Source organism: Zootoca vivipara, chromosome 14, assembly GCF_963506605.1.
Source record: "Zootoca vivipara chromosome 14, rZooViv1.1, whole genome shotgun sequence".
Classification (NCBI taxonomy): Eukaryota; Metazoa; Chordata; class Lepidosauria; order Squamata; family Lacertidae; genus Zootoca; species Zootoca vivipara.
The window spans coordinates 27,710,853-27,736,221 of record NC_083289.1 but is presented as its reverse complement, the minus strand read 5'-3'; the positions used below and the strand labels follow the sequence as shown (position 1 = coordinate 27,736,221).

Sequence of the window (25,369 nt, the reverse complement as noted above, 5' to 3'; positions counted from 1 at the left end):
GTGGCACTTGTAATAGTGCCAGTTCCACCGATTGAAGGGTGTCTATGGGGCAAGACGACCTTGTAGCTAAACTAGTCCCGGCTCTAGGTAGACCCCAGTGGCGCGGTGCGTCAGGGCGCCAGGCCGGTAGGCAGGGCGCTGCGCGGCAAAGCCACGCGGAAACCATGCCACGCCCTGCAAGGGCGGGGGCGCCGGAGTGATCTCCGCCCCTCAGCACCAGGGCGCGCGACCTGCTCGAGACTGCCCTGAGTCCCAAGTTGCTAAGGGCTTTATATACTAATAGTAACACCTTGAACTTGGTCTGGCATTTGACTTGACACCCTGACTGATGTAGCCAGAAAGTTATAACATCCAAACCTAGAGAGGCAGGTCTCACTAGGCACCACCACCTCCTGCCCCTCCTCTGCCTCCCCAGGTGGGAGGAAAGACCTGGAAGAGAAACAGGGTGGTAAGAACTTCCCGCTCAAGCGGCCTCCTCCTCATGCTTCTTCTCTTTCTTTATTCCAGAATGGCGTGATCTCCCTCATTGACTGCACCCTGGTGGAAGACACAGAGAGCACCGATGAGGACAGTAAGTACTACTCAGACCTTAGGCAAAGTCTACAAACCAGAGTGAGCCTCCTTCATTGCCCCCTGCAAACTTTGGCCCCACCCACACGACACATTTAAAGCAGTGCCGCACCACTTTAGACAGTCATGGCTTCCCCTAAAGAATCCCGGGAACTGTAGCTTGGAAAGGGACCCAGGTGGCGCTGTGGGCTAAACCACTGAGCCTAGGGCTTGCTGATCAGAAGGTCGGCGGTTCGAATCCCTGTGACGGGGTGAGCTCCCGTTGCTTGGTCCCAGCTCCTGCCAACCTAGCAGTTCGAAAGCACATCAAAATGCAAGTAGATAAATAGGAACCGCTATAGCGGGAAGGTAAACGGCATTTCCATGTGCTGCTCTGGTTTGCCAGAAGCAGCTTTGTCATGCTGGCCACATGACCTGGAAGCTATACGCTGGCTCCCTCGGCCAATAATGCGAGATGAGCGCGCAACCCCAGAGTCGGTCACGACTGGACCTAATGGTCAGGGGTCCCTTTACCTTTACCTTTAAGGGTGCTGAAAGTTATTTGTTGTTGTTGTTTAGTCGTTTAGTCGTGTCTAACTCTTCGTGACCCCATGGACCATAGCACGCCAGGCACTCCTGTCTTCCACTGCCTCCCGCAGTTTGGTCAAACTCATGTTAGTAGCTTTGAGAACACTGTCCAACCATCTCACCATCTGTCGTCTCCTTCTCCTTGTGCCCTCAATCTTTCCCAACATCAGGGTCTTTTCCAGGGAGTCTTCTCTTCTCCAGGGAGTCTTCTCTTCAGTTATTAGGAGTTATTAGGATACCCCTATTTCCTGCATAGAGCTATGGCTCCGAGACTTCACTGGGGGGAAAATATTGATTGTTAAATGACTCAGGGAATTGTAGTTCTATGAGGGGAATGGGGTGGGGGTGTCTCCTAACATCTCTTAGCACCTTTATCCAACTTTGGTGCAGATGGGTTCTGAAAATCTTGAATTTTCTATGTGCAATTATATGCAATGCTATTCCCATCTGCTCCACCTGCGCTATACATTCAAAACTGTATTGTACAAATTTAAACAACCTCAGGTTCCCCCAAAGAATCCCGCAAAGGGTTGTTTGTTAAGATGCCAAGAGTTGTTAGGAGACCCCTGTAACCCTCCCAGAGCTGCAATTCCCAGAGTTTGCTGGTTGGAAGAAGGATTGGTTGTCAAATGACTCCTGGTCATCTAGCAGCTCAATATTGCAGACACTGACTGGCAGTGGCTCTCCAGGTTTTCAGACAGAGGATATTTCCCGGCTCTTGCACATGGAAATATCACCAAGGAATGAACCCAGGACTTTACACACACACACACACACACACACACACACACACACACACACACACACGTATAACAAAGAAGACTAACAAAGTATTCCATCAATTCAAGGGGAGAGGCAAAGAAATGAAAGATAGGAAAAAGAATACAGTGTATATTTGAGGGCTAGGCATGCTGTGTGTCAGAGCCTTGCCTAAATGTTATGCAGAAGTCTGTAGAGTTAAAAGGTATGTAGGTTTAATTCATGCAAGGTAAACAATAAGTGCTCTCTTTTATACACTATGCATTGCATCTGGACCTTAAACATATAAATTGGTCAGTGAAACTTCTGTGAACAGGAAGAAAAATTATTAAAAAGGCATTTAAATTAAATTAAAAAATTATAAAAGAAAAAACCTGGGGCTTTTTGCATGCAAAGCAGATGCTCTACTTTCCCCACCCCACAGTTTAATTGAAGCTGGCCTATGAAGTGGTTAAAAATTGTATCTGTGAAGTTATATTTTGAGGAATGACTAAATTCCAGTGTAGGGAGAATCACAGATGGCCCCTCAGCAAAGACTGAGCCTGAAGTTGCCAGAAAAAACTGGGATATGCAAATGCTGCAGAGATGGCGGCTTCTCTCCCACAAACAGCTGAGGAGGGTTTGATCCTGATGCTGCTCACAAATGCAACAGTCACTGTGCCACCCTCTTGGTGTTGCAGCAAGGCAGGGCCCAGTGCAGTTATGGTTTGCACCCCCAACGTTACACTCACCCACCAGCAATCTGTACTTCACCCTCACAAATCGCCTCGCTGTTCTGTTCTCTCGATTCCAAAGCAAAAGGATCCGGGCAAGATATAGACCATCTTGACTTCAAGATTGTGGTGGAGCCAAAAGACAGCCCATCCTACACAGTTATCCTAGTGGCCTCATCCAGGCAGGAAAAGGCAGCCTGGACCAGTGACATCAGCCAGGTAAGGAGGAGTCAAGCCCGGGGGAGGAGGAGCTACCCAAATCAAGGTGCCAGAGGATTGGGAGGGGAGGCACCCCACCCCACAGGCCACTCTATTAAGGAAAGTAAATATCCAAAAGAAGTTGTGGGGTGTAGCCCAGGAGAGGGCTTTCTCTGAGGCAGACCCTAAGCAACGGAATTCCTTACGGAGGTGTATCTGGCACTTTTATTCTTATTTATTTATTTACTGCATTCATGTCCCACCGTTCACCTCAAGGTGTGGGGTGCATGGCTCTATTCCTTATTTAATCCCCACAACAACCTTGTGAGGTAAGTGAAGCGAAGAGATTTGAACTCGGGTCTCCCAAGTCCCGGTCCAACATCCTAACCACTAAACCACACTGGCTTCTGTTTGCCTCTTTGCTCTGGCCTTTTGACACCTGACCTGAGATATGTGTTTTGGGGACCCAAATTCCTGGGGCTGTGATTTGTTTTAATTCTTATAATGTTGAATTTTAGATGTTGTAATCCATCCTAGGACCTGCTAGTGAAAGGCTGTTAATAAATTTAATAACACTATCATCATCATCAAATGAATCATTCAGTGTGACTATAATCTTCAGGCTATCTGGAATAAAGGTCATTCTAAGAATAGTTTGCTATTGGGGGTGGAGTTTTGAATGGAGCCAGCATGGTGTACTGGTTAGAGCAGGCTTCCTCAACCTTGGCCCTCCAGATGTTTTGAGGCTACAATTCCCATCATCCCTGACCACTGGGTCCTGCTAGCTAGGGATCGTGGGAGTTGTAGCCCAAAAACATCTGGAGGGCCGAGGTTGAGGAAGCCTGGGTTAGAGTGCCAGACTAGGACCTGGGAGACCAGGGTTCAAATCCCCACACAGCCATGAAAATCACTGTCAGTCAGTCGCTACCTCTCAACCTAACCTACTTCACAGGGCTGTTGTGGGGATTAAATGAGGAGGAAGAGAACCATGTATACCACCTTGAGTTTCTCAGAGAAAAAGAATAAAAAAATTCCTTCCAGTAGCACCTTAGAGACCAACTAAGTTTGGCATTGGTATGAGCTTTCGTGTGCATGCACACTTCTTCAGATGCACACGAAAGCTCATACCAAAGACAAACTTAGTTGGTCTCTAAGGTGCTACTGGAAGAAATTTTTTTTTGTTTCGACTACGACAGACCAACACGGCTACCTACCTGTACCTACGCAGACATCCAGACACCTCAGAAAGATTCACCAATGCAGAACTCTGTTGCAGAATTGCAGTCCCTTTGCTCTTTTCCACAGTTTTGAATGCAGCTTTCATTCTCCATCCACCTCACGCTTGTGTGTGTGTTTCAGTGCGTGGATAACATCCGCTGCAATGGCCTCATGATGAATGCCTTTGAGGAGAACTCAAAAGTCACCGTCCCCCAGATGATCAAGTAAGTGCCTGAGACGAACGGAGGCACAGGAAGGGAGTTTTCATGGAGTGCTTTTGACGTTGTCGGCTTGCAGTTCTGTTCTCCACCCTATTAGGAGCTGGGGTCCCAGCGATGCAGTCCTGAAAGACTTGCCTCTGTTGTGAGAGGGATGTGTGAGCATCCCAGGGCTCTTGCACAACCTTCCCAGACCCAAATAAGCAAGGCAGAAAGCCTAAAAAGCTCTTTCTGAAGCTGGTTTACCCTGCTCTCCATATATTTATTTATTTTTCAGCTGTGTACCCAAGGTTTCGATCACATAAGTACAGGCATCCCCAAACTCGGCCCTCCAGGTGTTTTGAGACTACAATGCCCATCATCCCTGACCACTGGTCCTGTTAGCTAGGGATGATGGGAATTGTAGTCCCAAAACATCTGGAGGGCCAAGTTTGGGGGTGCCTGCATAAGTAAATTAGGCGTAAGTGGCTGGTCAACTTTATTTTTTAAAAAAACTTCGTTCGAGCTTTCCTCTTTAGATAAGCAATATGTTTTCAAGAAAAGCAATTTGCCAAACCCTAGGATTCTGGCAATCCAAACTATTAAGATTAAAGGTCTTCTAGAATTTGGGAACACAACCCTGGGCTGCTATTAAGAGATGAGAAATAAGTTATTTGTTTTTCAAACCCTGTATTGTTTCCATAGACAAGTTCAAAAGCACCAGGTGGAAAGATGGAGTAACAGTTTATTTAGTTATCAAAGAGATCTCAGCAAGCACCTTATTCCAAAACTCAGCCACCTTTGAGCAGTCCCACCACATGTGTTCATAGGTACTAACTATGGGTCGGGTTGAGATGTATTCTTGCTTCCTTTGTTTAAAGCAGCTGTGAGCAAGATCCTTGTTGTGGAACAGCGGCATACAAATGAAGTGATGAATGCACAACTGAACCAGCTTACCCAGTTTGTCAGAGAATGCCTGCGTGAGCCCCATGAATATTCTGGTTCCCCCATGTTCTGTGGCCAGAAGGAAATGATGCTTTGCCATGCTGCCATTTATCTGCTTCTTTGCGCTTCCCAGGTCTGACACCAGCTTGTACTGTGACGATGTTGACATCCGATTCAGCAAAACAATGAACTCCTGCAAAGTCCTCCAGATCCGCTATGCCAGTGTGGAGCGGCTCCTGGAGAGGCTGACGGACTTGAGGTTCCTCAGCATCGACTTCCTCAACACCTTCCTGCACTCTTACCGGGTCTTCACCACGGCTATGATTGTCTTGGACAAGCTGATCACTATCTACAAGAAGCCCATCAGTGCAATTCCTGCAAGGTGAGTCTCCTCCTCTTCCCCCCCTGTTGGAGAGGAGGATACTTTTTCCTGAGAAATGCAATATGGACTTGGGGAGGTGGGGCAAAAATGCCATGCATGGAGGAGAAGGCTATCAATGACTATTAGCCATGATGGCTATGCTCTGCCTCCACGGTAGGAGGCAGCAACACTTCTGAAGACCAGTTGCTGGAAACCACTGGAGAGGAGAGGGCTCTTGTGCTCGAATCTGGCTTGTGGGTTTCCCACAGGCATCTGCTGGTCCACTGTGGGAACAGGATGCTAGGCTAGATGGGCAACTAGGTAGATTTCCCAGCAATTAGAAGTTCCAGCCTCCATACTGCTTGGAGATGGGACAGACAAAGGAAAGGGAAAGAGAAAGAGATATCAGGTGCAGAGAGCCAATGAGGTCTCTTCTGGGTTTTTTCCCCACCAGGTCTCTGGAGCTCCTGTTTGCCAGCAGCCAGAACACCAAGCTCCTTTATGGGGAGCCTCCCAAGTCTCCGCGAGCCAACCGGAAGTTCTCCTCGCCACCACCCCTCTCCATCACCAAGTCCTCTTCCCCAAGCCGGAGGAGGAAGCTGTCCTTGAACATCCCCATCATCACAGGTGGGAAGGCCCTGGACCTGGCTGCCTTGAGCTGCTCCTCCAATGGCTATGCCAGCATGTATTCCTCCATGTCGCCCTTCAGCAAGACCACTCTGGACATCAACAAGCTCTACGTCTCTGCCAGCAACTACTCCAACAAGATCTCCGATGAGGGGGAGGTGGGCACAGAGAAGCCAGAGGAGACCCTTCTGAACAAGCAAAGTAAGTGATTTCTGAAGGAGGGGGGGTGCTCCTGTGTAGAGCAGGGTCAGGAAGGGGGTAATAAAATTGTAGAACTGTAGGATCATCTATAGTCCAACCCCCTGCAATGCAGGTATCACAGCTAAAGGATCCCTGGCAGATGGCCATCCAACCTTCGTCTCAAAATTTCCAGTCATATGCAGTCCGTTCCTCTGTCGAAGGGCTCTTGCCATCAGAAAGTTCTTTTGTGTGAAATCCTTAAGTGATGCCTCCGCTTGTTCCAACCAGGCCCAGAGATGTCTGTCCGAGAAGAGTCTGACATGGATCCAAACCAGAGTGACGAGGCAGAAACAGAGACCTCGCCAACCAAATCGCCCACGACCCCAAAACTGGTCAAGGGCAAAAACTCCTCAGGTAATTCTAGAAGCCACTGAGAGCCCTCTCCTCCATGAATTTGTCTGGTCTTCATTCAAAGCTATCCAAGTGGGTGGCCTTCACTGTCTCCTGCGGAAGTGAGTTCCACAGTTTACCTATGTGCTGTATGAAGAAGGACTTCCTGTTGTATAATATGGTGATGAACATCAGCTCTCAGCCATGCCTTTCTGAATACCATTGCACAGACCACTTGAGAGAGGCTTTGTGTTGACTCTTGTCGATGAGTGTTTGCCAGTGCAGTTCCTGGGGAAGGATCTGGCCCCCTCTGAGTCTCCTTTAACAGCCAGCAAGTGGGGAAGGAGCCCTTGGGGAGTGTTTCATGCCAGAGGAAAGCTCACTGCGGATTTTCTCTCCCTCTTCCTGATGCAGAATTCCCTTTGTTCTCCTATAACAATGGGGTCGTGATGACATCCTGCAGGGAGCTAGACAACACTCGCAGTGCCCTCTCAGCTGCTTCAGCCTTTGCCATCGCAACCGCAGGCGCCAACGAGGGCACGCCAACCAAAGAGAAGTACAGGAGGATGTCCCTTGCCAGTGCAGGTGAGAGAATGGGGATCCCTCCCTTTCTTTGGAACCCCACTCCACTTTCTCTGCAGAGAAAGTGGCCATGGGGACACTTTGCAAAAGCCTGATTGATTTGCAGGATTTGTATCCTGAAAGGTAGGGCATAAACACTTGTATCATGCTGATGAGGGACTTACTTATTTATTATATTTGTATATCACTATATCATACGTGTGTGTGTGTGAAAGAGAGAGAGTGTGTGTGTGTTTCACAACACCCCAATCTCTGAGCAGAGTGAGGTTCCAGGGGTTCTAGGAGCTTACCCAGAATTTGTGTTTGCTTTGGAATGAGGTATAGCGAAAATCATGGTGTCTTTATGATATATGGTTTATTTACACATATATACAACCTGAGCCTGCGATGGATGAGCTCACAACACCCCAAGACGGTCTTGCTTCTCCTATAGCCACAGCCATGGATTCCCACAGAAATCAAGCGTGGCTCTTTCTCTCTGCCTTTTCAGCCTGCCCACTTCCTCCAGCTTCTAGCTCACATAACTCAGCTCTCAACTCTGGCCTTTTGCCTTTCTAACTGGCAGCCTGTTGAGGGAGTAGGCCCACCCTTTTTCTATCTAGCACAGAACCATTCCCTTTGTTTCCTTAATGGCTCGTTTCCTCACCAGAAAGCTGGACTGGCTATTCCAGGACTTAGACAGCTCTTGACATACAGCCTATTCCCCCCCCCCCCAAGCTATACATATATATGTGGTTTCAGCAATAAAAACATAAAACCATACAATAAAAAACATATAAAAAAGTAAAAACAGACATCAATTAACCATTGTGGGAGGATGTAGTCTTAAACCGGGTGGAACAGAAAAGTTTTCAGCTGGCATTTAAAAGTTGGCACAGAAGGTGCCTGAAGGAGCGTCTCCACCCCCATCGTCCTGCCCGGACACTGAGGCCCAGTGCCAAGGGCCTTCTGCCGGTTCCCTCACTGCGAGAAGCCAAGTTACAGGAAACCAGGCAGAGGGCCTTCTCGGTAGTGGTACCCACCCTGTGGAACACCCTCCCACCAGATGTCAAAGAAAAAAACAACTACCAGACTTTTAGAAGACATCTGAAGGCAGCCCTGTTTAGGGAAGCTTTTAATGTTTAATAGAGTATTGTATTTTAATATTCTGTTGGAAGCCGCCAGGGTGGCTGGGGAAACCCAGCCAGATGGGTAGGGTATAAATAATAAAGTATTAAATCTCACCATCTAGGAGAACTTGCCAGGTCTTAGAAGGCAGGGTCTGGGCAACCCTCCTGACCTCCCAGCTAGGTTGGAGCTTATCCTCCCGGGCATCCCTGCATGACCTCTTCCCATTCCCTGCTCTGAAGCTGACACGGCCTCCTCTGTGCTCCTTGCTCTCCTTCCAGGCTTCCCCCCTGACCAAAGGAATGGCGACAAGGAGTTTGTGATCAGGAGGGCAGCGACCAACCGGGTCCTCAATGTCCTGAGACACTGGGTCTCCAAGCACTCCCAGGTATGCTGCTTCCAGAACAGGTGGGAGGCAGGAAGCTGCACTGGTAATAGTTTGATTAATTCAATGAGATGGATGAACTTGGCCCAGTGATTCCAGCTTCTCGAAGTCTGATAGTCATTCACATCTCCAGTGCCTCCCCCACCCCCGCTACCCCCTTGCCTCTTAGTGTTTCCCCCTAGATAACCCCATCGTCCCCTAGGGGGCAATGCCGCTGCTCTAACTTGTGGAAATGGAGAATTGATATAGATAGAGGGTGGTTTTTTTTTTTTTAAAAAAAACTAAGTCGTACTCAGAGTCGATTCATTGAAATGAGAGAACAGGACTAAGTTAGGCCCATTAATTTCAATAGGTGTACTTTGAGTGTAAAAAGGTAAAGGGACCCCTGACCATTAGGTCCAGTCGTGACCGACTCTGGGGTTGCGCGCTCATCTCGCATTATTGGCCAAGGGAGCCGGCGTATAGCTTCCAGGTCATGTGGCCATCATGACAAAGCCGCTTCTGGCAAACCAGAGCAGCACATGGAAACGCCGTTTACCTTCCCGCTGTAGCGGTTCCTATTTATCTACTTGCATTTTGACGTGCTTTCGAACTGCTAGGTTGGCAGGAGCTGGGACCAAGCAACGAGAGCTCACCCCGTCACAGGGATTCGAACCGCCAACCTTCTGATCAGCAAGCCCTAGGCTCAGTGGTTTAACCACAGCGCCACCTGAGTGTAGCTTAGTTGAATAACACCCAAATATTTATGTTTTCCTTTTTTGCAGGATTTTGAAACAAACGATGAACTGAAGTGCAAAGTGATCAGCTTTCTGGAGGAAGTCATCCATGACCCAGAACTGCTGACACAAGAGAGGAAGGCGGCAGCCAACATCATCAGGCAAGTTCCCCTGCTGTGGTCGGCTGGCGAGAGAGCTGGCCAAGGGCAGGGCAGAATCCCTGGCCACCCGGCTCCTCTCCACTGCCACACTCAGTGTGTTGTGGGTGAGACTGAGGGTGCTCATAGCCCAGGGTACAGTTAAGCGTTGAGACAATGGGCTGGGCTGGGCCCGTGAGCCGCCAGTTGCCACCACTGAAACTAAAGCGGTGAGAAGGCGCAGAGGGTTCTTCTTGGTAGTTCCTCAGAAGTTGATGGAGGAACTACCAAGAGGGCCCTCTCCCTTCTTTTCACTGGTAGCTGCTTAGGTAGATCTAGGCGGTGGCAACTGGTGGTGGCCCATGAGGAGTGGCCCAGGAGAGGACCTTCTCTGTGGTGGCCCCTCAGTTGTGGAATTTCCTTCCCACGGAGGTGCATCCGAAACCTTCATTATACAGCTTTCAGAGAATGCTGAAGATACACCTCTTGACGCTGGCCTTTGCAACTTGAGATGTATATTTCCAGGACCCACCTCATCCCTGTGATTGCAATTTGTTTTAGTTTCTGGATCTTAAATTGCTGTTATCCGCCTGGGGCCTGCTGCTGAAGGGTTGGCAGTACATTATTATTTTTAAAAGAGAGGGAGTGATGCTTTACCTAGGCCTTTCCACCTCGATGCAAAGAGGCTTCTGCGGGGAAGCAATGAAAATCTCCCATGTACTTTGGGCTCTTATATTCCAATGCTGCCATTTTTCTCTTGCACCTCAGGACCTTGACTCAGGAGGACCCTGGAGACAATCAGATCACACTGGAAGAGATCCTGCAAATGGTAACTGTCCTCCCACGATTTCTGTCCTTCCGCACACACAACGATCACAACGAAGAGCTGTGCTTATTTTTTATTTCCCATCTGCCTTTATTTCCCTCCAATCTCTTTGTGTTTTGTGGGAGAGAGATGCTTTCATTGCCCACTAGTGAGAATTTCACAACCCAACATAAACTATGAGAGCCTGCTGGGCTTTTTCTAAGTGTCTTTGGGTGGTTTTCGTGTAACTCCCCGGTCATCATGCAAAGAGGCCATTTTAAGGATACTCACTGCTTGCACCAGTGAGCCAATGCTGGAAGTTTGGGGGCAAAATTCTTCAACAGCCACTTTAGAAGTGAAGCAGAGAACAGGAATGTCCCTCCTGGATGGCAAATGGGCTGCCTGCCCAGGAGTCAAGTGGCTTATTCAGGAACATCCTGCACTTTTCTCAGCAAAAAGGAAAAGAGAGTGAGGGCTTTCTAGTCCAGAGCCCAGCTCAAGACAAAACCACTTTGGGAAATTCCACCAAAGAGAAGAGCAGAACAGAGTAGATGTCGCTTTGCTTTGCAAGAAAGCGGAGGAGCAGGGGGCATTTTCATTTGCGCAGGAAGTTCCTGCTTTACCCTTGGTCCATCTAGGCCAGTGATGGCCAAACCTGGCCCTCCAGCTGTATTGGGACTACAATTCCCATCAACCCTGACCACTGGTCCTGTTAGCTAGGGATGATGGGAGTTGTAGTCCCAAAAACATCTGGAGGGCCGAGTTTGGGGATGCCTGATCAAGGCCAGTGATGGCCAAACTTGGCCCTCCAGTTGTTTTGGGACTACAACTCCCATCATCCCTGACCACTAGTCCTGTTAGCTAGGGATGATGGGAGTTGTAGTCCCAAATCAGTTGGAGGGCCAAGTTTGTCCATCACTGATCTAGGCCATATTATTGACACTGACTGTCAGTAGCCCTCCAGGGTTTCAGGCAGGGAGTCTCTCCTCACCCTTACCTGGAGATGCAGGGTTTGAACCTGTAATTCTGTGAAGGGAAAGCAGATGCTCTACCACTGAGCTAGATCCCTTCCCCTTCTTGTGTGTGCAAAGAGGCAAAACTTGTGCAGAGTGCCAAGCACTTGAGGAGCCCTTTGGGGTGCAGGCTTGAGGCTGCATGGAGTGCAGAGTGGCATTTTTTCCCCTTTCACACCAACAAACTTCTAAGGTAGGGCTGTCATACATCCAGACATCACCAGGATTTCAAAGGAGGAACTGACATCCGGGGGGGGGGGGAGAACCCCCACTTAGAGAGGATCCTCATCATGAAGCAGAACTTGGAGCCCAGGCCTCTGCAGTCCGAGCTCAGCACTACTGTCATGCTGCCTCTTGTTTTTTCAGCGGGAGTTTGTTTATTTTTTGTTTTGTTTAATTTTAATTTTGTTCAATGTTTTACTGTTTTATTATGTTTTTGTATATGCTGAAAGCCACCCAGAGTGGCAGGGGCAACCCAGTTAGATGGGTGGGGTACAAATAATAAAATTATTATTATTATTATTATTGTCGTAAAATTTATACACCACTTAATAGTTAAAAAACCAACTAGCCTCAAAGCAGTTTACAAGAAAGATTTGAAAAAATCAAGAAGAGAAATGAACAGAAATAATTTCAAAAAAATATCAATAGATTAAAAACAGACTAAAACTTGTATCAGCTTTCTTAACATCTGGGCAGGCTTGTCTAAACAATGGTGTTTTTAGCAGCTGCTGAAAAGAGTATGGTGAAGGTGTGTGCATGATGTCAACAGGCAGGGAGCATAGGCGCTAACTATAGTGGGCCCTGGGGCCCAGGCACCCACAGGCTGCGACGTGACTTCCAGTTTCTACCGAAAGTCGTGTCGGAGGCCTGATGTGACCTCCAAGGCGATATCAGAGGCCCTACCAGGCCTCTGGCGCGACTTCCAGTACAAACCAGAAGTTGTGTTGGAGGTCTCGCAAGGCCTTGGGCCTTATCTCCGAGGCTCGCAAGACCTCTGCAAACATGTCGGAGGCCCTGCCAGGCCTCAGAAGCACTGCTGCGGCGCATTCATGTAACGTGATGTCACGACATCACATTATGTTGCAGGTGCCATTAGGCACCCATAACCTGGGGCCGAAGTTGGCGCCCCTGGCAGGGAGTTCCAAGATGTAGATGCTGCCACTCTGTGGCACCTGTAACAGTGCCGGTTCTGTGAATCGAAGCAGTCGAATGGGAATATTCGGGGTAAAGCAATCTTGTAGGTATTGCCCGCCTGGCCTCCAATGTCAATGGGCCTCAGGGTGAGCCCTCTGTGACTCTAGCTCAGGCATCCCCAAACTGCGGCCCTCCAGATGTTTTGGCCTACAACTCCCATGATCCCTAGCTAACAGGATCAGTGGTTGGAGAAGATGGGAATTGTAGTCCAAAACATCTGGAGGGCGGAAGTTTGGGGATGCCTGCTCTAGCTGGTGCTTGCAACACACACACACACACACACACACACACACATGCATAGATGCTCACCCCATTGAAGAAGAGGCCGAGCAAGGCCTGGGAGGAAAGGGGACCTCCCCATAGTAGCTCTCTGGGTCTTTGCTTGCTGCCAGCAGATTCTGCACTTGTTGTCTTTGCTTCCACTGAGGGGCTTAAATAAATGCTGGGGCTGTCTTCTTTCTCTCCAGGCTGCGGGAGTCAAGGCGGAGCCCTTTGAAAACCACTCTGCTTTGGAAATCGCAGAGCAGATGACCTTGCTGGATCACCTAGTCTTCAAAACCATCCCTTATGAGTGAGTCACAAAGAGGCTTCTTTCCCCCCTCCTTTCCATCTCTGGCATGTATGGAGAAGGCAATATTTATCTTTTTATTGCATTTATCTTCTTCACATTTTTCTCCAAAGAGCTCAAGGTGGCATACATGTTTCCCTGCCCCTCCCCATTTAATCCCCACGACATCCCTGTGAGGTAGGTTAGGATCCCGATCCTAGGCTCAGATCCTGCTGGCTGGTTTCCCATGGGGACATCTTGGTAGCCACTGTGAGAACAGGATGCTGGACTAGATTTGGCCATTTGGCCTGATCCAGCAGGCTCTTCTAACATTTTTATATTCTTATCACTTTGCATTTTCAGAGAGTTCTTTGGGCAAGGCTGGATGAAGTTGGAGAAGAACGAGAGGACTCCGTACATCATGAAGAACACCAAGCACTTCAATGATGTGAGTTTGGTCTCTAGGACTCTGAACAGCCATGGAGGAGTCCAGATGCAAGAGGGACTGCTCCCAATTTGGGGAACAGGGAGCGGTGTCGCATAGCATTGCAGTCAGTGGGTGGCCAGGGTGGGGAGTTCCTTATTCCCAGATCTGCCTCTGTGGTATAATGGTTAAGAGCGGTGGACTCATAATCTGGTGAACCGGGTTTGCTTCCCCGCTCCTCCACATGCAGCTGCTGGGTGACCTTGGGCTAGTCACACTTCTCTGAAGTCTCTAAGCCTCACTCACCTCACAGAGTGTTTGTTGTGGGGGAGGAAGGGGAAGGAGTTTGTTAGCCGCTTTGGGACTCCTTATGGGGAGTGAAAGGTGGGATATCAAGTCCAAACTCCTCCTCCTCCTCCTGTGAGAAGAATCTGGACCTGCTCTCCTTTTCAGAAGGAAAGCACTCAGGCAGAAGTTTGACTTTGGCAGGATTTCAGAGGGTTTGCTTGACAGGGAATGGCTGGGAAGCTTTGATGTTTGTTCAGCAAATGGCCAACTGGCCAAACCAGTCTCCAGAACCCCCCCCCTTCCCTCTTCTAAATAGCATTACCACTTGTGGATTACAGCCGAAGTTTTCTCTTGAGGTGCCAAAAATGCACATATGGTTGGAAAAGACTGAGGCAGATGCAGGGGGCAGGGCAGGGATTGTTAAAACTGAGGCCAGGTGAAAATGAAATGCAGAACAGCATAGATGACGATAATGATATTATGATCATTTCAGCCTCCCAGAATTCTCTGAAACTGACCTTCGAACTGAGGCTGCCATGTTTAAACTGTTTGGGAGAACCCCAAAGCTTGCCACATGTTGTGGCACTTTCTTCCTTTGCCCTAATAAAAGGTATTATTATCCTACTGAAGACTGAAGCTCCATCCCCCTTATTGACCTCCCTTTTTATGCTGAATTACAGTTCACCAAGAGGTTCAGGGCATATACAGTCATACCTCAGTTTAAGTACGCCTCAGTTTGAGTACTTTCAGTTTAAGTTCTCCGCGGACCTGTCTGGAACAGATTAATCCACTTTCCATTACTTTCATTTTTTTAAAAAATAATTTTTATTAATTTTTAGAAAAAGAAAACACATACAAAGTATACAACATAAACTCTGTCCCTTCATTTTCCCTCCACCCACAAGCCCACCTCTGCCACCAGTGAGACCCATGGGTATTGGGGAACAAAGGGGTCCATTTTAAGCTGGGTTTGACCTCCCCCCTCCTTCCTCCCCCCTCATCCCCCCCCTGCCACTGAGAGGACAAAGGCGGAGGATCTCTGGGGATTGGCTTATCCCCCAGCTATTTCTTCACTGTACTGGAAAAAAGAAAAACAAGGAAAAAAGGGGAAAAAAAGCAAAAATATAAAAAGGGGGGGGGAGAAAGAAAAAAAAAAGGAAAAAGGAAAAATATTAATGGCTTCCACGACTCTCCTCCTCCTGGATTTCCCAACCTCTTTACATAGTTATGGCGGGTTTTCTAATCCAATTCAGAATCTTATTCTTATAATATTAACACAATCCTCCTCCTTCTTCATGCTGTCCCCCTCTGAGCCCCCCCCCCTGCCACTGGGGTAGCCCAAGGAGTCCAGCAGTCAAAAGGTTCCATTTTTGTGTCTGGGTTTCCCTCCACCCTTCCCTCTCCCCTCAAGGCACCCCCTGCCACTGGGTACCAAGAGTAAGAAGGGGGAGACAGGCAGTTTTCCACCCAAACACCTCCTGATCACCAAAATTATTCAAAAACAAACTCTAAGCATATTTCCTCAGCCATTCTTTTTACTCCCTCCAGAAAGCTCTTAACCTTAAACTATAAACATCTCTCCTTCCCCCCCCCCAATGTCCCTCCTCCCAATTGGATCAGCATATCCTTTAACAGGCCAAGATTCCGACACCGTTGTTCATAAACCAAAAAAAGTACCTTAAACTAAAAATTTTACCCCACACCAATTCTTTCCCACATCCACTTCCAGACCTCTGCTCCTCCCTCTTTCTGCCTTTCCCACTTTCCATTACTTTCAATGGGAAAGTTCGCTTCAGGTTAAGTACAGACTTCCGGAACCAATTGTGTTTGTAAACCAAGGGACCACTGTAAAAGAAAGTCCTCCTTCATGCAATACATAGTTAAACGGTGGAACTCACTCCCACAGGAGGAGCTGATGGCCACCAACCTAGATGGCTTTAAAAGAGGGTGAGGCAAATTCGTCAAGGAGAGGGCTATTGATGCCTACCAGCCATGATAACTATGCTCTGCCTCCACAGTTGGAAACCACTGAAAGGGAGAGTGCTCCTGTGCTTGGGCCTTCCTTGCTGGTTTCCCATAGGCATCTGGTTGGCCTCTGTGAGAACAGAAAGCTGAAGTAGATAAGGCAGGGGTAGGCAACCTAAGGCCCATGGGCCGGATGCAGCCCAATCACCTTCTCAATCCGGCCCGCAAATGGTCCTGGAATCAGCATGTTTTTACATGAGTAGAATGTGTCCTTTTATTTAAAATGCATCTCTGGGCACAGGAATTCGTTCATTTCTCCCCACAAAATATAGTCTGGCCCAGCACATGCTCTGAGGGACGGTGGACCAGCACACGGCTGAAGAAGGTTCCTGACCCCTGAGATAGGGTGTTGGCTTGATCCAGAACCCCGACTCTGGGGTTGCTGCGCTCATCTCGCTTTATTGGCCAAGGGAGCCGGTGTACAGCTTCCAGGTCATGTGGCCAGCATGACTAAGCCGCTCCTGGCAAACCAGAGCAGCGCACAGAAATGCTGTTTACCTTCCCGCTGTAGCGGTACCTATTTATCTACTTGCACTTTGACGTGCTTTCGAACTGCTAGGTTGGCAGGAGCAGGGACTGAACAACAGGAGCTCTCCCCGTTGCAGGGATTCGAACCGCCGACCTTTAGATCGGCAAGCCCCTAGGCTCTGTGGTTTAACCCACAGCGCCACTCGCGTCCAGCAAAAAACATGTGGTGAAACCCAGCGACCTCAGGCTTTAGGAGCCAGCCCTGCAGACAAGTTCTTTGAACACAGAGCCCTGTCAAGTCCATGATGTGCCCCTAAGACAAAAGTATATTTGGCTTCCTGTCCTCATCTTTTTGTGCTTGAGCGTAGGGCTCTGCAAACATTTTAAAAGGCACGCAGGCGGTCCTGAGCTGTGTGGCTCTCCTCCCCCCTGCAGATTAGCAACCTGATCGCCTCCGAGATCCTCCACAACGAGGACATCACCGCCAGGGTGAGCGCAATCGAAAAGTGGGTGGCCGTGGCTGACATCTGCCGCTGCTTGCACAACTACAACGCAGTCCTTGAGATCACCTCGGCCTTCAACCGCAGTGCCATCTTCCGCTTGAAGAAAACGTGGATGAAGGTGTCCAAGCAGGTGGGTACACCAGCGGGGAGCATGAGGCAAGGCTCTGGGGTCACTTTGGACTCATAGAATTGTAGAGTTGGAAGATGGCCCCCCAGGGGCCATCTGAACCAACCCCCCTGCAAGGCAGGAACTTCAGCTAAAGAATCCTTGACGCTCATATATTGAAATGTTGAGAGCTGTCGTAGTAGTAAATAATAATATAAGTAAATAATTGTTGCTTTTTTAATTATTTAAATGCATATGCTCACCATTAGTAAAATTGATGCAATAACAAACACAATTCTCTATCTACCGTATCTATCTATCTATCTATCTATCTATCTATCTATCTATCTATCATCTATCTAAAATCATTCAGGGAAAAGGGTTGTAGCTCAGTGGCTGAGCATCTGCTTTGCATGGAGAAGGTCAAATATTCAGTTCCTGGTGGCATGCCCAGGTAGGGATGGGAGCCCCCCCCCCCAGAACTCTGGAGAGCCATGGAGAGCCAGTGAGTGTAAAGCTAGATGGATTATTGGTCTGACTTGGTAGCTTCTGATAATGCAGATTCCTTCAGAATCATGAGAACTGGGCACCGATCCACCCAGCCCAGCACAATGGCTGGCTTTGTTTGATCTTTGACTTCTGCTGCATGCCAGTCTATGTGCAGAGGCGCATGCTAGCTGTGGAGTGTTGAGATTTTTTTTACTATGTAGCCACACACCCGTCCCGCAGCCACAGCAGAGAGATTTGCTTGGCCTATTCTGTGTAGCTCCTCCTGCTTCCTCCTTTCCTCCAGAAATCCCTGCCAGACCACTTAGGAGGCTCAACTTCCTTCTTTGCTGTGGAACTGAGACCTGGCATTCTCCCCGCAGATACTAATCATATGCTCAGATGGTTCCTCATAACACAAAAGTGCAGCCCAACCAGATGCAGCAGATTTCTGGCTCAGCTTCAGTTTCTGCAGAGGATTCACACAAAGAAAAAGTTAAGCTGGAACCTCTGTGGTCTTAAGGCAATTTCACAAGTGACCCCCCACCCCATTTTTGAACTTCTGTGTTGGCTTCAGCCCAGTTGTCTCTATTAGGCAACTTAGCTGTGATTCCAGCATTGCAGGGGGTTGGACTAGATGACCCTTTGAGCCCCTTCCAACTCTACAATTCTATGATTCTAGGGTTGCAAGCTGGGATTATTTGGTACAACTAATTGAAGGAAGCTTCAACTGATATTTGCCCCGCTTCCTGGTTTTATGATTCCAAACTGCTTTTTGAATTTGCTGGGCCTGCCTCTTCACCATGTTGACCAAAGTGCCCATTTGATTTTCAGTAGCTCAGAAGCAGATCCTTGGTATCATTCCCAAAAAAGGCGCCCCACCCCAGCCTGGATTCTTCTTTCTTCCTTAACCAGAGCCTGCACTTTCTGCCTTGTGTCTTTCTTTTCAGACGAAAGCTTTGATCGACAAGCTGCAGCGCCTGGTGTCTTCGGAAGGCCGTTTCAAGAATCTGAGGGAGGCCCTGAAAAAGTAAGTGGCCGGCACCAGAGCTCGTCCGCCTGTGGGTGGTGCCCATAATGCCTTCGTTGGCAAAATGTGAGACCTTGTGTGGCGTCTGAGGTATGTGCACACACACACAGAATGACAAAGCATGGCACACCTGTGAGCATGTCCAGCAAGTGCTCCTTCGCACTAGGTATTTGGTTGATATTGCCAGGACCTTAGAAAGTTCAGTTCTATTTATTTATTTGTATTTATATTCCACATTTTTTCCTCCAAGGAGCTCCAGGTGGCTCACCTGGTCCTCCCCTTCCTTGTTTAACCCCCTAGACAACCCTGCAAGGTAGGCTAGGCTGAGAGGGAGAGTGGGTGACCCCCAAGGTCACCCAAGTGAGCTTCATGGCCGAGTGGGGGGTTTGAACCCTGATCACCCAGGTCTTAGTCCTCACAACAGCCCTGGAAAGTAGGTCAGGTTGAGAAGCAGGGATTTGACGCTAACCACTGCACAACACTATCTCTCCCTGCTCAAAGCCTCAGCCAAGGCAGAAGAGCCACCTAGAAGCCCTCCTTCCAAGGAAGCTGAAGGTATCAAGGGTTGTGTCTCCAAAGGCCCAGGTCTGGAAATGTGGAGCTGGAGGGAAGAACCTCCCTGGTCAGCTCCCATAGCACACTCCATGAGTGAGGAGTTGCTCTGGCTGGGGTGGAGATGGTGGGTGGCATGCTGCACAGCTGGGCCTCCAGCCCCTGGGACTTTGCACGCCCCTAATGAGCAAGGGGAAGGGAAACCAGCTAATTAACCAGGCTTGAAAGACTGTGAAAGAGAAGAGGCCCTTCAGAGGGCAGGGAAGAATGCTTTGGCCTGTGCACTGAATGCAGAGAATCTCAGAGTTCCAGAGTTCCAAGACATTCCTATTTGCGCAAGGGAGAGGGGTCTGCGAAGCTGGGGACTCATTCATACTTGATGTGAAGGACTACACTGGAAAGTATGGCATGGAAACAGGGAAAGTTTTCTCCCTCTTTCGTAAGACTAGAACTGGTGGGCATCCAATGAAGCTGAATGTTGGACGATTCAAGGCAGATAATAGGAATCCCTTCTTCGCACATTTAATAATTAAAGCTATGGAATTCACTCTCTCAGGCAGCAGTGATGGCCATCAACCTGGATGGCTTAAAAAGAGGATTGGACAAAGTCAGGGAGGAGGAGAGGGTTATTGATGGCCACTGGCTCTGCCTCCACGTCTGGAGGCAGCAATGCTTCTGAATACCAGTTGCTGCAAGCCACAGGAGAGGAGAGGACTCTTGTGTCCGAATCTTGCTTGCCAGTTTCCCACAGGCATCCAGTTGGCTTCTGTGAGAGCAGGATGCTGGACTAGATGAGTCATTGACCTGATCCATCAGACCCTCCTTATGTTCTTAAGTACCAGACTTGATGTGAGGGTGACACAAAAGCTCTCCCTGCAGGGTATAATCTGTATTGATGGTTTATGAACCCATCTGAGCTGACATGGAGTGAGGAAAGTGCCTGTATGAACTGTGGCCAAAGAGGAAACTCAGGAGAAAGAGAGGTGACCATTGGATCCTGACTCAGGGTGCCCATCACATAAGTGGGACTTCTTTTCTCCATTCCAGCTGCGATCCACCCTGCGTCCCATATCTAGGGATGTACCTGACAGACCTGGCCTTCATTGAGGAGGGCACCCCCAACTACACTGAAGACGGCCTCGTGAATTTTTCCAAAATGAGGATGGTAAGTTTCCTGGCACAGTGCCTTTTGGCAGGGAGAAAGGGCAAATCATAAGGAGGTTTCATAAGTCTGATCAGATGTCAAGAATAGCCTGACAAAAGGATAGTCCATGAAGATATGAACCGCCTGATTACCCCACCCACCAGCATCAGGCCCTTTTCTTTCATGAGCTTTGAGTGTTTCCCCAACAACTTTTATTTCCAGCAACACAAACAGAAGCACTGATTTGTTTTCTTTCTGCACAGATCTCCCATATCATCCGAGAGATCAGGCAGTTCCAACAGACGGCCTACAAAATTGAGCATCAGGCAAAGGTAACTTCACCACAGACCCTTTGAGGGGTCAGGCTTGTCCCTTGCACCCACTGCCCAGACGTGATGAGAGCTCATTTGAAAGCAGCCTTCTCCACCCTGGAGTTCTCCAGATGTTTTGGACTACATCTTCCACTAGCATAGACATGGTGGCTGGGGTTGATGGGAGCTGTGGTTCAAAACATCTGGAGGGCACTAGGTTGGAGAAGACTGTTTGGATAAAAACAATGGCTGTAGTTTGAGATCCACCTTGCAGGCTTCCTATACGCATATGACTGGCCCCTGTGAGAACAGGATATATTCCGGAATAATTGTTCCTAGGTAACTGTTGCTGGGACTTGGGATGCGGGTGGAGCTGTGGGTTAAACCACAGAGCCTAGGGCTTGCCGATCAGAAGGTTGGCGGTTCGAATCCCCGTGAGGGGGTGAGCTCCCGTTGCTCGGTCCCAGCTCCTGCCAACCTAGCAGTTCGAAAGCACGTCAAAGTGCAAGTAGATAAATAGGTACCGCTCTGGCATGAAGGTAAACGGCGTTTCCGTGTGATGCTCTGGTTTGCCAATTGCCAGAAGCGGCTTTGTCATGCTGGCCACATGACCTGGAAGCTATACGCCGGCTCCCTCGGCCAATAATGTGAGATGAGCACCGCAACCCCAGAGTCGGTCATGACTGGACCTAATGGTCAGGGGTCCCTTTGCTTAACTGTTGCTGAGGAAGGTACTTACCGGTATAACTTCATGGAGGAGAGGGCTATCGATGGCTACTAGCCAAGATGAACGCTACGTTCTGCCTCCACAGCTGGAGGCAACAATGCTTCTGAATACTTCCTACAAAACTAGCTCCCATGGAGAGAGAGAAACTATAACCAGAGATAGTCTGCTTCTGAATAGCAGTTGCTGGAAACTCCAGGGAAGGAGAGACGCTGTTGCACTCAAATCCTGCTTGCGGGATTCCCACAGGCCACTGTGTGAACAGGATGCTGGATTAGATGGGCCATTGGCCTGATCCAGCAGGTGCTTCTTCTGAGGCCATTAAGAAACCCTCTGGTTAGTTTGTTGCACGCTATCCCAAGACCAACAGATCTGTTCCCAGCCATCTGACAACAAGCTCACAACACTGAGCTCTCCCCCCTTGGGGAAGAGGGAACAGCATTGACCCCTTGCTGCCTCCCTTTCCTTCACCCTCTCTCCATTTTGTTTCTCTTACAGGTTACCCAGTACCTCCTGGACCAGTCCTTTGTGATGGACGAGGAGGGTCTTTACGAAGCCTCGCTCCAGATAGAGCCAAAGCTGCCCACCTGAGTCCAGAGTGGCAGCAGCCCCCTGGGGGGCCCTTCCCTGTACACCATGTACCATATTGTACATAGCAGCTGTTTGTTTCTTTTGGGAACCCTCAGTTGACTTCCTCGTATGTGCTTCTCCAAGACCCCACCACCACCACCCCTCTCCTTGTCCTTAGAATCCGACTAGCCACCGTTTGTCCTGGGGAGTCTGGCATAGACCACTTTGTTGACTGCAGTCCTGGTTCCTATTCAGCTATGTTCTCTTTGTTGTTGATTCTTTGCGTGCGTGCACTGGGGGCGGGGGGAGGGACGGAGGGGGTGGCAGCAGCAGGGAAAGCCACCCATGGGGGCATGTGGGGCATTGCACAAGGGAGCCCCACCTTACCTGAGGAACAGCTGCCTGCTTCCCAGGCCTCTGCAATCTGGGCACGGCCTTCCATTTTGCCGGGAGGGGGGCTACGGAACACACACACTCCGAGTCATTTCGGACGGCAACCACTCAGTCCCCCGATACCAGTCATGTAATAAGGGAAAGCAAATTCTCGAGGACGCATTTCACTGAGCAGTGGCAGGAGCAGAGAGAGCCAAGGGGACTCTGACCTCCTGTTGCCAAGGAGATAAGAGGCTTGAAGGAGAAACTGACCCGCTGGTGGTCAACTGGGCAAAGCAGGCTTCATAGTGGAAAGATGGTGGATCTCTTCAATGAGGCCAAGGTGGAGCAGTAGGGTTTGGGTGACAGAGTAGGAAGGAGACAGACAGACAGACAGACAGACAGACAGACAGACAGACAGACAGACCTCCCCTGGGGAACAGGTGCTCTTGGTGCAAGACGACTCCCTTTTGTGGGGGTGCTGTCTGTCCCCACATAAATGGGTAGGGAAGCAGGACAGGGAGGAGATATCCACCATTTGGGTTTCCTACCTCAGGCACCCAGGTGGCTTGGCCCAGCCACGGGAGGAAGACAGACAGACAGAGACCAACCATATCTTTGAACCTTCCTGCTTCATCGCCCTCCTGAGAGGCTCTGTGTGAATTTCGCTCCTCCGTCCGTAGACTTTAGTGACTCTTCTTAGTAACATAATGTAGAATTAGAGGGGAGGGGAGGGGGGGAGGGGAATGGCCAAGTGTTTTTATTACATATACTGTAATCCTGTCTAACCACTTGCTAGCAGGACTACAGTAATGTACTGCTTATTCTGTGAATATTATCACGTATTTTTTACATTGTACAGGATATAAGCCCAGGTGAATTTTTGAGTGGCAGGCATGCTCCACAGTAACGGAAAAACCAGAAGAAGAAGAAAAAAAACACAAAACCTTTTGCTGTAAGCAATACCCATTGGTATGAGAATTCTCTTTCAAGACCTAAAATATTTCGACTTACAGCTTGTTTGTTTGGGGAAAGGAAAAAAATTTCCATTTTTGTAAAAATATATGTTTCCTGATTACCTCTTGCTAATAAATCTATTCTATCTCAGGGTGAACAGTGGCTTTGCAAAAGTGTATTTTGGACCCATCAGGGTGAGCTGTTTGGGTTGGGCAAGATTAAGCAGGGGAGGTTGCCTAGTTCATTAGAAAGGCCTTGTTAAGACCCTCAAAATATGGCTAAGCAGAAGATCGCCTGAGAGGAAGACCGTCTGCAGGAACTCTATGGGAAGACAGGGAGTGGTAAGTGTTGTAACCCATCAGTCACCAGTTACCAGCCATGCAGCAAAGCTGGGGGCCGTATTTCCTTAAGGCAGAGGCTTTCAACCTTCTTGAGTCCATGGCTCCCTTGACCAACTGCATTCTTTCTGCGGCAGCCCTGTGGGGCTCAGGAGGCCCTTGCCGGCAGAGCTGGCAACCTCTCATCCTTTCTTCAACATCCTCCCTTGTGGAGTGTTCCCTCAGCCTCCTCTCCTCTCCCCTCTCCTTGAAAGTCCTCTGGGCAGCTGCTGCTTTTGCCCCTGGTCTCTGAGCTGCCCCTTCCTGCCCCAAGGAAACATGCCTCCTCATACTGCCCCACAGGGGTCTGGGACTTGTCAGCCCATTTCCCAATAGCAAGGGCTGGCGGACTGGCTGGCTAGGCTCCCTTGCCCGTCTGCTTGCTTACTCCAAGGCCACCTCAGCTCTTGGCAACCAGCACCCCCTGGCCAGCCCCAGAGGCACAATTCGCCTGAACAGATTTAGCCAGGGCTGCTGCAACAAACCGCTGTGCAAGCCTTTGGGAGGCAGAGACATGAGAGGGCATCAGAGGAGGGAGGGAAGGAAAGAAAGAAAGAAAGAAAGAAAGAAAGAAAGAAAGAAAGAAAGAAAGAAAGAAAGAAAGAAAGAGGGACAGAGGCCAGTGTTGCCCGTGGCACCTCTGACCATCCTTCAAGGCACCTCAGGGTGCCACAGCACCCTGGTTGAAAACCACTGCTTTATGCCTCAACCAGGGTGCTGTGTAACCTTATGGGTCTCATCCCAGAAGTGGGCGGGGCCAGAGGCAAAAGTTGGTGGTGCAATTAATGGAAATAATTCCTTCCTTCACTAGCCCACTTTCTGCACACACTTGCACATCTCTCTCTATCTTCCATCCAGATAAGATAAGATAAGATAATCTTTATTGTCATTGCCTCCCTGCGGGAACAACGAAATTACTTGGCTGCTCCATCCACTCAGATAAGGCACTCCACATTAATTTAAAATAACTACAATACATTAATTAAACAATACAATACGACGTGGCTAGTAAAAATAAGATGACTTCAAAGTCCAGACTTTCCATTTAAGGCCGAAATTGCTCTAGGGAAGAAACTGTTCTTGAGACGGCTTGTTCTCGCCTTCATTATTCTGTCTCTCCTTCCTGGTGGCAGGAGCTCGAAGAAGCAGTGACCAGGATGCGATGGATCTCTTGATATGTCTAGTTCTTTCCTGTGGCACCTGGTGATATAGTTTTGTTCTAAGGTGGAGAGTGAGCAGCCAATAAGCAAGAGGCATTGCTTATTTTCTTGCTCATTTTAATTACTCCATTTATATCCTGTCCTTCCTCCTGAAGGAGCCCAGGGCAGCAGACACAGCAATTTGTGTGTGTGTGTGTGTGTGTGTGTGGTTTGAGAGCAAGCATGTTGTAGTGGTTAGAGCATCGGGCTACAACCTGGGAGACCAGAGTTCAAATCCCCACTTGACCATGATACTCACTGGGTGACCTTCGGTCAGTCACTGCCTGTCAGCCTACCACATAGGGTTGTTGTGGGGATTAAATGAGGTAGGGAGGAGCCATCTACATAATCTTGAGCTCCTTGGAGAAAAAGATGTGATATAAAAAGAATTATGTCTCTGTGTGTGTGATTAAAAACTTAAGAACCATTTAAAAACATCCCAAAAAGTTAGAAACTATAGGTTGAATTCAACATTGTGCTTACAAATGTTCTGCCTACATAAGCATGTCAGGTTGCTAGAGGGAACCGTCCCCCTTCTGCCTTGTACTGTTCTGGAGGTTCTCCCAAGCTGTCCCTCAAGGCATTTTTTTTTTGGGGGGGTGTAGAAAAAGGGAAAGCT

At 48.9% G+C, this 25,369-nt stretch overlaps 1 protein-coding gene across 1 annotated transcript in view; it reads left to right on the top strand.

Annotated features, from left to right (window-relative positions):
- Positions 1-22,131, top strand: part of RASGRF1 (Ras protein specific guanine nucleotide releasing factor 1) — a 65,949-nt gene extending 43,818 nt beyond the window's left edge. Inside the window, exons 11-27 of the mRNA XM_035131316.2 lie at positions 508-571; positions 2,692-2,828; positions 4,167-4,249; positions 5,301-5,549; positions 5,983-6,356; positions 6,624-6,749; positions 7,140-7,310; positions 8,696-8,802; positions 9,564-9,676; positions 10,421-10,481; positions 13,135-13,238; positions 13,578-13,662; positions 16,855-17,052; positions 18,465-18,544; positions 20,144-20,261; positions 20,504-20,572; positions 21,774-22,131. Of these exons, the coding sequence (XP_034987207.1) occupies positions 508-571; positions 2,692-2,828; positions 4,167-4,249; positions 5,301-5,549; positions 5,983-6,356; positions 6,624-6,749; positions 7,140-7,310; positions 8,696-8,802; positions 9,564-9,676; positions 10,421-10,481; positions 13,135-13,238; positions 13,578-13,662; positions 16,855-17,052; positions 18,465-18,544; positions 20,144-20,261; positions 20,504-20,572; positions 21,774-21,866 (2,232 nt within the window). The 3' untranslated portion in view covers positions 21,867-22,131. The remainder of the gene's footprint in view (positions 1-507; positions 572-2,691; positions 2,829-4,166; positions 4,250-5,300; positions 5,550-5,982; positions 6,357-6,623; positions 6,750-7,139; positions 7,311-8,695; positions 8,803-9,563; positions 9,677-10,420; positions 10,482-13,134; positions 13,239-13,577; positions 13,663-16,854; positions 17,053-18,464; positions 18,545-20,143; positions 20,262-20,503; positions 20,573-21,773) is intronic.
- Positions 22,132-25,369: the final 3,238 nt, after the last annotated feature.